The sequence below is a fragment of the Embiotoca jacksoni genome, unplaced genomic scaffold (genome assembly GCF_022577435.1).
Source record: "Embiotoca jacksoni isolate LCO1_2020_lvr unplaced genomic scaffold, fEmbJac1.0.p SCAF_16, whole genome shotgun sequence".
NCBI classification, from domain to species: Eukaryota; Metazoa; Chordata; class Actinopteri; family Embiotocidae; genus Embiotoca; species Embiotoca jacksoni.
The window spans coordinates 528,115-542,015 of record NW_027185296.1 but is presented as its reverse complement, the minus strand read 5'-3'; the positions used below and the strand labels follow the sequence as shown (position 1 = coordinate 542,015).

Sequence of the window (13,901 nt, the reverse complement as noted above, 5' to 3'; positions counted from 1 at the left end):
AGCAGAAACACAGTTGGCAGGGCCATTATTTAATGAAAACAGTTTTTGAATGGCTTTAAACAAAACTTCAGAGGGAGTGAGGCCATGATGATGAGTATTATGAAACTTGAGCGGCCAGTAGCATTTTTCTTGTTGTGGTTTACAAAAAAAAGTCCTCTTTTCCATCATTTTTAATGCAAACAACCCTCAAATTGTTGACGAGGCTTCTGCGGGACACTGACACGACTTTTCCTCCACCAGAGTTCCTGACAGGCAGGATTCTTTGGCAGGGAGGAAGGTCGGGCCTGGCACTGACATCTATAGGGCTCTGTAAATGAGCTCCCTGAGGCTCGGGGGAGAGAGGATGCAGAGAGAGGAGGCAATCTGAGGGCCAACTGTAAACTGGCGGGGCTGGATAGATTTGAGAACTCGGAAAATGTAAGCTATGAGTACAAAAACAAAAGCATGTTGGCTCTCCGTTTTTATCTCACACACACATACTCAATGCTAGCAACACACACCGACACGTTTTCACAGTCCTGCTGGGATCTGTGCTCGCTCTAATGAGTACCAGGTTTTCTAGGAAAAAGAGGTTGTGTACTGGGGACTCGAACAAGACACTGCTTGACTTTCCAAAGCAGCTGATCAGAGTTTAGGGAATCTTCTCAGGGCTGAAGTCGCTGAAGAGTGGCCAGACATAATTACATTTTCTCTTGTGGTCAGACAGACTTTAATTACTCCTGATGATGATGAGCCTGGAGGAGGAAAACTTTTGTCGTAAACACAGTGACGTAGCAAAATGTGCTCAATACTTCCAGCTGGGCAGAGAACATACACAAGTGAAAAGCAAACTTTAAGAGGAAACTCCTGCCAAGTGGCGAGTAGTAACTCTGTCCAAGAAATACAGCGAATGGCCTGCTGCCTCTTGTCTCCTCTACTTCCCTCAAATCCACACTTTTCCTCTCCAGTATCTCCTCCCTGCCTGCATGTCCCTCCTTTTCTTCTGCAGTTTCTCCCCCACAGTCCTTGTTATATTACTGTAATTCCATCTACTTTTGATTTTTTTTTTGTTAGTTTTTAATAAATCGCCCAAAGCTCTGTTTTAATCTCTGCTGCCTGAGGCCAAAAGATCTGCTCACATTATTCCAGTTTTAGCCTCATTACACCGAGTGCACTTTAGAATACATTTTGATATTGAATACTTGATAAAGCTCCAGCGTATGTTGTTAAGTCTGGTAATACTAGTCTTCATAATGTTTGTGGTCATTTTAACAAGCCAACTATCCAAGGAGAATAAGCTGTTGTTTAAGTCCGTCAAATCTGTAGCATCTTTCCACATTGTGTCTGGTTCGGCAGATAATCTATATATTCAAAACTGTTTTAATATGTAAACTTTTCTTTGCAAATGTACTGGTAACATGTCTACTTAAAATTTTTCTTCTCAATTTTTTAATATTATTATTCTATTTCAACATGTGTTTCATTGTTTTTCTACACATCTGTATACCTTTATTTTTTTTTACCTCATAAACCTCTAGTATTGAAAAGTCCCAGTGAAGTATTATCATATCACTTCATCTGCAAATGTTCTCCCTCATTCATTCATTAAACCAGTTACAAAGATCCACCATTCCTTCAAACTGTCCTCGTGATGAGATTGCTCTTTTCAGTAAATATAGTCCCTGTAAAAATAAAAATGAGATGTTCATTTTCAGAAACACCCATGTTGGTATGTACTGTATCTCGAAACCATCAACCCCTTTACATGAAACAACAAATCCTGACCTGTCGCGGCTCGCCATCGTGTCCCAGCACCTCACTGTAGTAGTCAACATTGTCCGTCAAGAACTCCTCTCCATCGTGGAATAAAAGGTAGGTCAGAGCGCACTGCAGGGCCTCCTCCACCCTGTCCACTGCAGACAGAAAGACAGACAAGAAGCACTTTCAGGGAGTTTCTCTTTGCGGTTTACATATGAATATATTTAAGCTCCAATCACAAAAACACATGAAGAGTGCTTCACTTATTTCCTGGATGGCCGGCGTTTGAAATGTGGAAACGCATTTATCAGGGCTGACATTCCAAAACTATTACTACAGTGGAGCAAAAAAGCTGCACTTTGACATGGTTGACATAGTGGAAACAACACACACACACACACACACACACACACACACACACACACACACACACACGAGGAGTTGCTGGTTACAACAGAAGGATGTCAGTGATAAAATGAGATTAATGTACGGCAGGATCGTCCTATACTGCCTACCTGCAATCAACACATATGCAAACACAGATCCACAAACACATCTGCAATCCCACACACACACACACACACACACACACACACACACACACACACACACACACACACACACACACACACACACACACACACACACACAAACATTCTTTACTGGACTGTTAAAAGTCGCACAGTTAACCAAAGACTTCCTGCCTTGGCTGAAGCTGAAGCAGCGTATGTGCTGCCATCAGCTGCGTGTTCTCAGGTTAATACGAGTCTGCAGATTTGAGCTCAAACAGAAAACCGTCACTGAGGATTTATTTTGGAAACTTAAGCAACGACAGCACAATGAACGGCTGCTGAGTGATGCCGTTGCGGCAGTGCGGTGTGGAGTCACTGAGGAATGTAAAACACAACGAGGCCACAGAGCTGCTGGGTGTTAGCAAGTTACTGCTTTGTGGGCAAACAGTAACTGCCTTAGATTTCCAATTTTTGACAATAAAAGTATTTATGGTAAGGTAGTACCTTGTGGACCTTGAGTTGTGGCAAGAAAGCAAACTTACTATGAGGCGAATGCTGTCCATAAATAGTATCAAAAATCTGGTTTAACTTCATGAAAGCCTCAAGTGTTATAACACCGATTTTAGGAAAAAACTTTTTAAAGCCTTTTCATAAGCAGTTAAGCGCTCTATGAGTCATTTCCATGTTTACAATACAATATCACTGACAACACGGTAACAATCAGGTGAAAATGCTTTCCAGGCAGACAAAAAGATGCAAGACACATCCACACCCATCAGCGGCTGTCGAGATTCAAAACCTGCTCTCAGTGTGTTTGCACAGACCCAGTGATCCACTTGTCTTAATGAGAGCCATATGCTTATGGGTCATTAAGTATAATCTGGTGATCTCACAACCACTCAGCACACTGTCTTTTCCAACTACGCCTGGCTGCTGTGGCAACATCCTTGTCTAGTTTTTTTTTACTACTTCATCGCCCACGAAACACTTAAAAGTTTTCCACTCTCACTCTCTCTCACACACACACACACACACACACACACACACACACACACACACACACACACACACACACACACACACCAGGTAATGTCATTAATACTCGTGAAACAGCGTGAAGCTCCTGACAGGGTGCGGTGTAGTGTTGCTTCACTCAACCTGCCTTGCAGCTCTTCGTGGTCATCGTGAGTTCTTGTATGTGCATGTACGTGTTTGATCTACGGGCGTGTTCGTCGTCTTTATTCATAATTCAAAACAAATTACAGTCCGCTTTGTTTCCTGTGCTAAAAGAAATATGAACCTGAGTTTCATCAGAAAAATACAGTAATCAGATACAGCCAGGAAAAAGGTCAGACTATACATTGACAGTTTATTTTTAAACTTTCCAACCCACCCTTGAAGTAGGCAAACTGGAGGTAGTCGTAGTGCAGAGGCAGGTAGTTCTCCATGGGTGAGAGGCGGCCCGGACGAGTGGCGAGGTCCCGGACACACTCGTGTTCACAGTGCAGCACCTGAGTGAAGTGATCTGCAACAAGACGACTTCAGATCAGTTTTCAGACAAATAACATTCAGTATCCTGGAGTTTGTAAGTGCTTTATTTGACACAAGTTTAGCACAAATTTGTCTCAAAGGGCTTTACAATTTGTACAATCTACAACAGTCTTTAAAAAAAAATGCTTAAAAACATAAATCAACTTAACAAAAGTCTAATGAAGAGCCACAGAGGAGAGACATGTAAAAGATGACAGAAAAACATTTACATTGGTAGATTTTAAGTGACACAGGGGTTACCTGTTCCTTCCCAAAAACTACTTAATGCTTTTTAGTAAATGCACAGCAGCCACCGCCTCCCACCAAAGTCTCTATATTACAGTTCAAGTGGTTATATTGGACAGACCGCTGGTCCTATACACTCATGTGGTGCTAATTTATACATGAGCACAGTATGGTTTCATGTCCACAGCCATTAACTCTGCTGAGATCATCTGTGTGACATCAGCTGAGGCTCAGAGGACCTCTCTCATTTACACACATTTACAGCAACTGCAGACAGTAATTAATTTCTTGTTGGCATTCAGGCAGTTCTGTATAATCTAACAGCAGCTAATCTCCAGCCCGGGGGAGATACAGAATCATGACACTGATGAAATGCAGTAACATAAACTTTAGTGCAACACTGAGCAGAACATTATGATGTGCCCCGATGCTGAAAATAACTGTGTATAAAACAGATGGCAGAAATGAAAAGCCCTCAAAGTGTATCAGCAGTGATAAATGTCCTCGTGGTGGAGGGTCTGTTTAGAATTTGTCTGAACATACATGAGAACACTTGGACTGATGAGCTGTATCAAATCAAATACAGCTCATCCAACATCATATGATTGACTGTTTGAGTGCTGGGATTTAAATAAATGTTGCCCCCCTTAACAGTACAGAGCATTCATGTGTTTGTGTTTCCACAGGTGAAGATAAACCCCGCTGTTTGTTCATCTGTCGAGGATGCAGATTTTACAGGGTGCTACATATTATTTCCTTATGGCGAGTCCCGATTGGAGAGCCAGAAGAGTACATGATCGCATGTTTGTTTGAGTGTGTGTGGTGTGAGCATGTATGTACAGTGAGGTCACTCTCAAGCAGCTGCAGCTCTACTTTCCTCACTCTCAGACAGCAGAGTTGTGGTGTGTTTCAATCTCTTTAAGAGCCTCAGAGGAGCACAGTTCAGATCTGAATAATGCATTTCTGTAAAGGGATGTAGTTTGTGGGTCAGTGGATTTTAAATTGAAATTTAAACCAGTGCAGGAGGAAGTCATTCTAAGAAATCCTTTCTTCTTTTATTCAAGCCACATAACAGATTGTATTACTTTCAAAAATACATCCATACATCTTAAGACAAACAAACGTTATAATCAGAGACTCTACTAGAGCAGTGGTATGGAAAATAATCCCCTGATTGCAAGTAAAACAAAGCCAGGCCAAAACTAATTAGCTGTCTTTCAGTGTTTATACACCCGGGCCATTTATACAGTATTTGAGGCAAAGCACACTTGTCAGCAATTAAGCTGCAGCTACTGCGCAAATCCTGCCTCAGTTTCCAGAGAAAAAGGCTTGACTCGTGTCAACAAAACTGCCCCAGAGCAAAGTTACTATGTCTGCATAATCAAGTAGATGTGATTTGGTGCTTTTCCTGTTGACACATGCATTTCCTCCACATCAAACACGCCTGGCCCTGTGCAAGATGACAATTCAGGCCTAAAGACTCCTACAATGTGAACAAAATTAACTTACACCAATTACATAAAATGTGAGATAGGCGCTTTTTTATTTTTGAAGCTCATTAAAACTGTATAACTAATATGTGGAGATGAAACATCATTGTTACTCTTCAGTTTGACTGACAATTTAATGCATGCCAGGAGCTGCAGGGCTGAACTCTAGCTGTGTTACAGTGACCCCTGTCGCTGAACTGCTGTGTCATGGTTTAAGGGAAAGGGAAAAAGGGCTGTTGAGACAGGAAGAGGTGAAGTAGTAAAGAGGCCATTAAATCTGGAGGTTTTATGCTACAACTACTTTCAAAGAACACCTTAACTTTGATTTAGTGAAAAACCTAACCCTAAGTAAAAGTGCTCTACAATTAGTTATAGTTAGTTAGTTGGTTCAGACCGCGCAGCCACCAACAGTGACATCATTCATTGGTTTGAAAAGTTTGTTATTTTTAGCCGTTGCCATCTTACTATTTTGGGGCAAGTGAACATATTTGGACGAGTTGGGGAGGAGTGAGCGGTGGATCCGACTCGATTTATGAGGACACTACATCCCGTCCACCTATAGCGGAAACCTAACTGCACCGCAGGCCTGTCAATCAAACAGGCACTCCCCCCAAAAATGGCTCTTTTTGAGGCCTAATATATACAGCATATGGTTCAGGTGCAAGAGGAAGGGGTAGATTGACATTTCAAACGATTCCGTATTTGTCCGAAAAACTAACTGAAAGGATAAACAGTAAGAAAACACAGAAACTAAGAAAATCAAACAATTAAATACAGTAGTTTGTAGTAACAAAAGACTTTGCTGTTGAGCAGTTAAAACTCATCTCTTGGGCACAGAAGCCTCTTGACCACTAGCTAAATGAACCAAACTGATAAAAAGAAAATCATAATAATTCAATTTTTATATCTGAATGTAACTTTAATTTGTAGTAAATGAGCCGAAACATGCTAAAATAGCAGTATATTCCTTTAAGAATAGATGCCAAGAAAAAGCACTCCAGTTGCAGACGAGAAACAAGTTCAAGTGAGGTTAAAGAGAAACGGTTAGAGAAGACAAAGAAGATACAGACAGCAGTCCTGTAGTGAGTCACTGGATTTTGGGTGCAACTCAGGCTATTTTCTTGGCCTGTTGAGGATGGTAATAGAACATGTCCACTAAATCCCAGATCAAACTCCAAGGCTCAGCTAATAGTTTTGAACAGCAATCAACCCATCGACACTTGCTGGGACTTAGCCAGTCTTTTCCTGGTTTTTCCTATTATTTTATTAGTTGTTATATTCTGAAGAAACCATGCACAATAAGGTCATTTTCCCAGCTGCATCTACATGTGATCTAATCTGGAGAGTTTGGAGAATCTCAATACTCCCAGAATTAGTATATTAATTGATGCAGACAGTCACAGCCGCTGGCTCTGGTATGTGCCATGAGCATGGATGGATTTGGAGCCAACAGGCCGCTGGACATAGATTTGTAAAAAGGCCCCCACAGCATAGAAGCAACACACCCAGAGTAAATGAGGCATACAATGATTAAAAACAGCATGGCTGTGTTTTGAGTTTCTTCGTGATTGCTGTGCGTCTCTGTGCACATTTTATTTCTCTTTTTAGTTATTTTGTATCTATTTGTGTTGATTTAAGTAATTTTATGTCAAATTGTGTTAATTTTGCATTTCTTTTTTTTGTTGACCTGCAATTGTCTCCTTCAAGCTGTCTTGAGTGCTTTTGAATCTACTTGTGGTTTGTTTGAGTAATATCGAGTCTCTTTGTAATTATATCGAGTCATTTTACATCTTTTTTGCCATTGTATTGTGCCTTTTCTTGGTGGTTTGATCCAAACAGAGGCTCGGGACCAGGCGCCAGCTGGGTTTGTGCCAGGTAATATCTCCATGGCCATGATTGTTCCACACTGTGGACTAACACATTTTAATGGCATCATAAGTAGGCTTAAGTGGTATAATGTGTTCCCACCTACAAAAGTAATCAAAACTGTATTGAATTTAAAAGCTGTTTTCTTCATGCAGTTTTCCAGCTAATTTAGAACATCCAATACCCCAGTGTTGTGGTAAACCATACAACAATAAAAAAAAACTCATGGAAATTTGTAGGAATCCTCTGTCCCTGTTTTGTGTTCTGAGCATGTTTGGTTTAACCACAGATAACCACAGAAATCTGCTTCTCTGATTTACTTTAGAATATAATCTGAACCCTTTGCAGTTTTACATTTACTGCACCTTTTTGTCACCTATGAAATTCCAACCAAAGCACTGATATAAAGTAAGTCTCTGTATTTCAGCATGTGGACTGCCAGTTGACCAATGAAAGCAAATATTGAGAAAATAGTTTGAGGCTCGAGTGTAGGTACCCACCTATATTTATTCTCTATATTTCTTAAGGGAGAGAGAGGAGGGATTACATGAAATAAATCTGCAGCCAAAACCAATTTAAGGACATTGCAATTACAGTCAACACTACACATCTTAACCACAAGGTGATCATGATGTCTATATTTCCAAGAAAACATCTTAAATAGAGTTCATACATACAATTAAACACAACTCCCTTTTTTATGTTGGTCATGTGTTTTCATGAGTGACTGTACGGTTATGAATATAGCTCTAGGAAACTATAGGAAACTAATATCACTTGATCGGCATTTTCTTTCTCCATACATCCTTTCCTAAAAATACTGTTGTTATCCCTCATCTGCCTTTTGACCTACTGCCAAGCTGATCAAGCGATTTGATCACATGGTGAGCAGGCAGGGTGTTGTTTGGCCACATCCGAGCCTCCCTTGACTCTCTCATCAGCACAACCAAACCCACCTCGGCCTCGGAACCGTGCAGTATAACCAGAAATGTTTGTGAACGAGTCACGATAATCTGATAAAATTCTCTGCCCACCAACTAAACAGACTAATTTCTTTTATGTTGAACTGGACCCATGAGACTCAAAATTAATTCAAGGCTGACGAGACTACAATCTGAGGGGTGCAAATCTATAAATCAACACAATGTAGCATTTTAAGATGAATAAACAATGCAAGGAAGGATTTTTAAGGTAGCAGAGATTCACAGCATTATCTTTGAGATTTGAATGTGGTGCAAAATGCAGGCAGTGGGGAACTATGCATCAATTTATACAAGCAAAGAAATTTGGAAACCAATATTGGCAGCTTTTGAGAGTGTAACACACAAAGAGGGTGTAAACAATTTAAATCCAAGCTCAAACAATAAAGTAGTGGATCTCATTAAAAACATAAAGTGAACTAACTAAGAATAGCTCTGATTTTGTTGTCATAAACAGCTGATTACACCAACAAATCATATTCAGGAAGCACATCATCTCCAAGTCTGTGATGGAATGTTAATACAGTGATTATTCAGCCAGAGTAGGAAGACTGAGCACTGGTTCCTATACTATAAACATCTGTATAAAACACATGTTCTGTACTACATGAGGACAAAAACAGGATATAATTGCATGTCTGCTGAGATGTTTGCTCATACCTGAAACAAGTTCATGGAGGCTGTAACGGTAGCGGAGGTGATCGTGGCCCTCAAACTTCTGTGGACCTTGGCACAGGGCCCGACAGTCCACATCTGCCTTATAGTACTCCAGCAAAGCTTCCTCGAACAGCTTAAGGGCTCCTTCGTAGTCGCCCATGTCGTACAACCTCACTGCTGCTGTGAAGGAGCGCTGTGATGGAGGACACACAAGCGATAATGAGAGAGAGGAATTACAGCATCAGCATTTATGAGTCTTAGTCCATGGCGATATGATGTGCAGAATTATTATGGCACAAACAGTTGTAGTCGGTTCATAAAAGTTTTAACAAGTCCTCTGGTGAGCATCAACTTTCCTGCAGCAGCTTTAGAATAAACGGGAGGAGCAGAGGGGAGCTGAGCTGTATCCAGAAAGGACTATCATAGTGAATTCTTCAGCAATAAATCTAAAATAATAAAATAATATTTACATTAATTTCTTATCCCCAGAGATAATTTGCTTTGGATTGAATGTTACTCACAAACTGCTTTCAATAACAAAACATAGAAAATGTCCAACATAACAAAAAGTTACCGCAGTACAGATCAAAGTAATAAGGAAAGTTGCAGAGACACAAACAATATAAAATAAGAGTTAAGTTTAAGATGGATTAGTATTTTGTGTTCCAGTAGAGTGGCCTTCTTAAGTTAAAGGATATATATTATACATATGGTATGTGTTTCACTGGAAGATGAAGTGAGAAGGGCCAGATGGAGAAACAGCAGAGGAACACAGGAGCAACAAAGGATCCTAAACTGTTCCGTGTTCAGGACTTCACCAGAACCAGCAATAAAAGGCCTAAATGAGTTTCCAGCTTTAAACTACAAAGACCATTAACACAAAAGGCCCCTTCATACAACAAAAGCTGTACTTTTCTCTTTTGGAAAGAAGTGAAGTAGAAAAAGTCAAATCAGTGGCCAGACTTTTTTTTGAAAGGGCTGATAAAAGATGGCTAAAAGGCCAGAGGTCAAAGGTAACACTGATCGAATGAAGTGTGTTTTGGCAAAAGCATTAATTAGGGGCCTGAGGGTGAAGAAAGGGATAGCCCAAAAGGAAATCTATGACTACAGATCTCACAGACTTTGTGTGTCTTACCTGGTGAGGCCGAGCCTCTCGGTCCACAAAGTGTTCTCTCTTTACGCCCTGCAGGTCTTTATACTGCTCCAGATCCTGACCCATCTCCACATGTTCTGGATTGGCCTGGAAATAGGTGTGAGCTGCCGCTGCTGCCTTGTCAGGCTGCTTCAACTGGAAAAGAAATGAATAGAGAGAGAAGGAAAGAGAGATGTTAATAGAACAGTAATAATAATATTAGCAGATTTTAGCACTACGGATGAGCTCTCTGCTCAACTGCTCCAAAACTGTGGATTAAAGGCACAAAGTCACCCATGCAGAAAATGAACTACAAAATTGGCAAGACTTTAACTGCATGAAGATGTTTGCTTAGAATCTGCCCAAGTCTCCAATGCAACTCTAACAAAAGAGACGGCACTTTACAGGATTTCCACATAAACATATGGACAGGTTGACATTATTACAAATTGCCAAAAAGTTCACATTTCTCTGAAAAAAAACAAAAGTCAGATCATGTTCTGAAGCAATTCTGCTGCTGGAACAAATCATTTGGGAAAAGCAAGGGGTTTAGTCAAGCTTTTACTAACAATGGCTTTTTGGCAACTAATTTTGAATCCACTTGAAATAAACAATTTATGTGTTTTGTTCCAGTTTGTTCATCAGACGAGAGGAGAACTGAGCAGATTTAGAGAGACGCACAGTTCCCATCAACTTCCTGTCATTAAAGAGAGCTGTCATTTCTACAGCTCATGAAAAAGATGAGTTCTTTGCACTCAAAGTATTTGAACTTAGTGGATAATGGATGTCATACAATGAAATAACCACCACAGCAATCCAATCTACTTCTTAAGAAATGTATCTAATACAAACACACGAGCACAGATGCAGTCAGCTGTTGATGTTTGCAGGCATGTATAAAGTGTATAAAAAAAAGTCAAAGAAGAATGCCACCAATAGTTGTTATTCATCACCTAACTTTATAAAATGTGCTGTAAACAGAGTGAATCAAATCAATATTTAAAAATGATCACCTTTTTGTTACAACACCCGTTCTTTAAGGTACGCGTACACTCAGTTTTTTTTAAGCTACTTGGCAGGTTGTTCTTCTGAGCATCTTGAAGGCGTCTCTGCAGTTTCTGTAGATTTAGGCTGTCTGTGTCTATTTATGTAATCCCACACTGACTCCATGATGTCGAAATCAGGGCTCTGTTGGAGGCATGCCATCTGCTGTATGACTCCTTACTCTCCTTGTCCCTGAACATAGTTGTTTATGAGTGTGGCTGGATGTTTGAGGTAGTTGTCATGCTGCAGAGTGAATTTGAATTTGGGAGGGATCACAAGCCTCCCTGATGGTACTGCATGATAAACAAGAATCTGAAGTGGCCAAAACCTTTGCACAGTACTGTTTATTATGTGAAAAGAAATGATCTCAAGTCTTTAGGGAAGGTGAGGCTCACACATCTGTCGATTTAAATTTAACAGCAAATTTTTGTATTTGTTTCAAAATAAGACATGGAACAGTCTGAAGGATTACCTTCTCTGAACTGTACTGTGTCAAGATGTATCATATTCAGTGGACTTAGCCCTCAAGTGGCCATCTCTGATTGTGATATATAACATCACCCAGCTGCTGTAAAGAAGCGGCACATGTAGTAATTGAAAAAGAGAGTGAATGTCCTCCGGCCCGATGACTTCCTCATCCCACCATCCTTTAAGATGCTCTGTTTCAACATGAAAAGTATGGAAACTGCTACTCTGTTGTGTTACACAACACGCTAACATTGGCTCTGCTCTCAGCCAAAACAATGATCAATTCATTAGGGAAGACTGAAGATGTCTGCCGCAAGTTAGATTGTTACCTCATCAAGATTCTCTTTTACACTTTAAAAAACATTTTGGAAAAACTGGAGCCTCGCAGCGTGTCTGGTCCCGGTCAGATAAGATCACAATAAAGTACAAGCCTCAATATAGACAGGTTACTCCCTGTTACAGTGTCAAAAGAACACAAGCACCTTGACTAAAAGCCTGTGCTGAATCCAGCTCACTGCACACGTCAGGAATTTGTGAAATGGAGCTTGTTTTTACAAACCTGCTGCCCTGTGACCTGTCGCATGGCACTTTGCTTTTTCGTATTATAGTCATCTTTTACAGTGCACCAAATAACAAAACAAGAACTACATTCATAAATCCCTTATGAAAGAAAAACTTTTGTTTTGTGTTTGACAGTGACTGAAGAGGGTAAAAAAAGAGTCAGGAGAAGTTGAGCAGAAATCAGTGGAGGATGACAGGATGATTGCGAGGGAATAAAAGACAGATACAGCAAGGTGAGAGTAGACAAAGGATGGAGACAGAGCTCGCTGTGTTTCACAAAGTCTCTCCTGACGGTTGAGAAGGTCAGTCCCTGGCTGCCAAAAACATAACATGCTTCCAGACACACTCGCGCCTCTGTTTTGCCACTCAACACTGATTCATGTTTGCCAGTAAAGACATTGGCAAGATAAAGCTCAGCGATTCCCACGTTTATCCAATATTTGTGAGATCCTGTGAGTAGAACAAACTTTTCTGCAGACAGCTGAAGGTACAAACCCACTTAGATCAACAACAAAAAAAGTGCTTGGTATTTTCTACGGGGGAGGCAAACACTCTCCAAAAACTCAGCACAATACATCACAAAAGATACACAGAAGTGCTCTGATGGAAAAAGCAGAGATTCCTCTTCCCACAAACAGCCCACTTCTTTTTGAAGAATAATTTCCCTGGCAGACAACATTGGGTCTCTTTCATGTGGCAGCACAGAAGGCAGGAGAGAAAAGCCCAGCTGGACATGCTTGGTTAGGCCCGAAAGGCCAAAGAGCGAGGTGGCGTCGAGTGCATTCCTCTCCAGATCACCTGGCTGGAGCCACCGGGGGAAAGCCAGCATGGAGCAATGAGACTAAGAGTGAGTGAAACGTTTTCATTTTTCTTATGCGTCCATGTGTTTTCTCTGTGACATGTTTTATGTTGCAATAACTTATGAATGACTCCAGAGGATGGATGTTGTTGTTGTCAAGTAAAAACAGTCGATAAGAATTTGCTTAAGATATCCCTTCTGAGGTTGGTGCCTCACATTCAAGGAACATGATAGTCAACAGTACGGATGTGCAAAATCCCTCCGTCAAATAAAACTTCTTCTAGGCATTCCTTAAATATAGAATTTGTACTTTGTGGTTTAAATTTTCTAATCCACACGGACATCCGATAAATTTCCAGTGCAATAATGACCAATAGTAGATCATTATTCAGCTTTTTTGAAACACCAGCAGCAGGACAACAACTTGCAGTTATGTGCATAATGAAAAGTAAACAAGCTAAATCAATTTTGCTGCCAGTTGTCCTAACCGTTCTTGGGAAATATACGAACTGAAATTAGTCAGTAATGCAGAAATAGGCTTCACGCTGACAGAAACCAGGGAAATAAAAAACTTGACAGGAGAGCAGAGTAAAACCTGGAAAGCATTAAAAACCTGATGAAATCAGTGTAAATGTATCTGAGGCTGGATGTTTTCCTCAAACTGATGGCGCAATCCCAAGCATACAACACAGCTCTATCATGTGCTCTCCACAATGTCTGCTCCAGATAATTCAGGGAGAATGTCCCCCTCAAAGACGCTGCTGTTCGCTCGGCTTTACTGGATCTGATAATCATCGGCAGATATGTTTTGACCAGAGTTCCAGAGACTAAACAGGAAAGATCACAGCGGCTGTGGAGGAAAGGGGTGGGGGGTGGGGT

The 13,901-nt window shown here is 40.7% G+C and overlaps 1 protein-coding gene across 1 annotated transcript in view; it reads right to left on the bottom strand.

Moving 5' to 3' along the window:
* The window catches only part of p3h2 (prolyl 3-hydroxylase 2), a 56,790-nt gene that overhangs the window by 6,183 nt on the left and 36,706 nt on the right, over positions 1 to 13,901 (bottom strand). Inside the window, exons 2-5 of the mRNA XM_069150028.1 lie at positions 10,154 to 10,306; positions 9,022 to 9,211; positions 3,643 to 3,774; positions 1,765 to 1,892 (exon numbers count right to left, since the gene is read on the bottom strand). Coding sequence (XP_069006129.1) covers positions 1,765 to 1,892; positions 3,643 to 3,774; positions 9,022 to 9,211; positions 10,154 to 10,306 — 603 coding nt within the window. The remainder of the gene's footprint in view (positions 1 to 1,764; positions 1,893 to 3,642; positions 3,775 to 9,021; positions 9,212 to 10,153; positions 10,307 to 13,901) is intronic.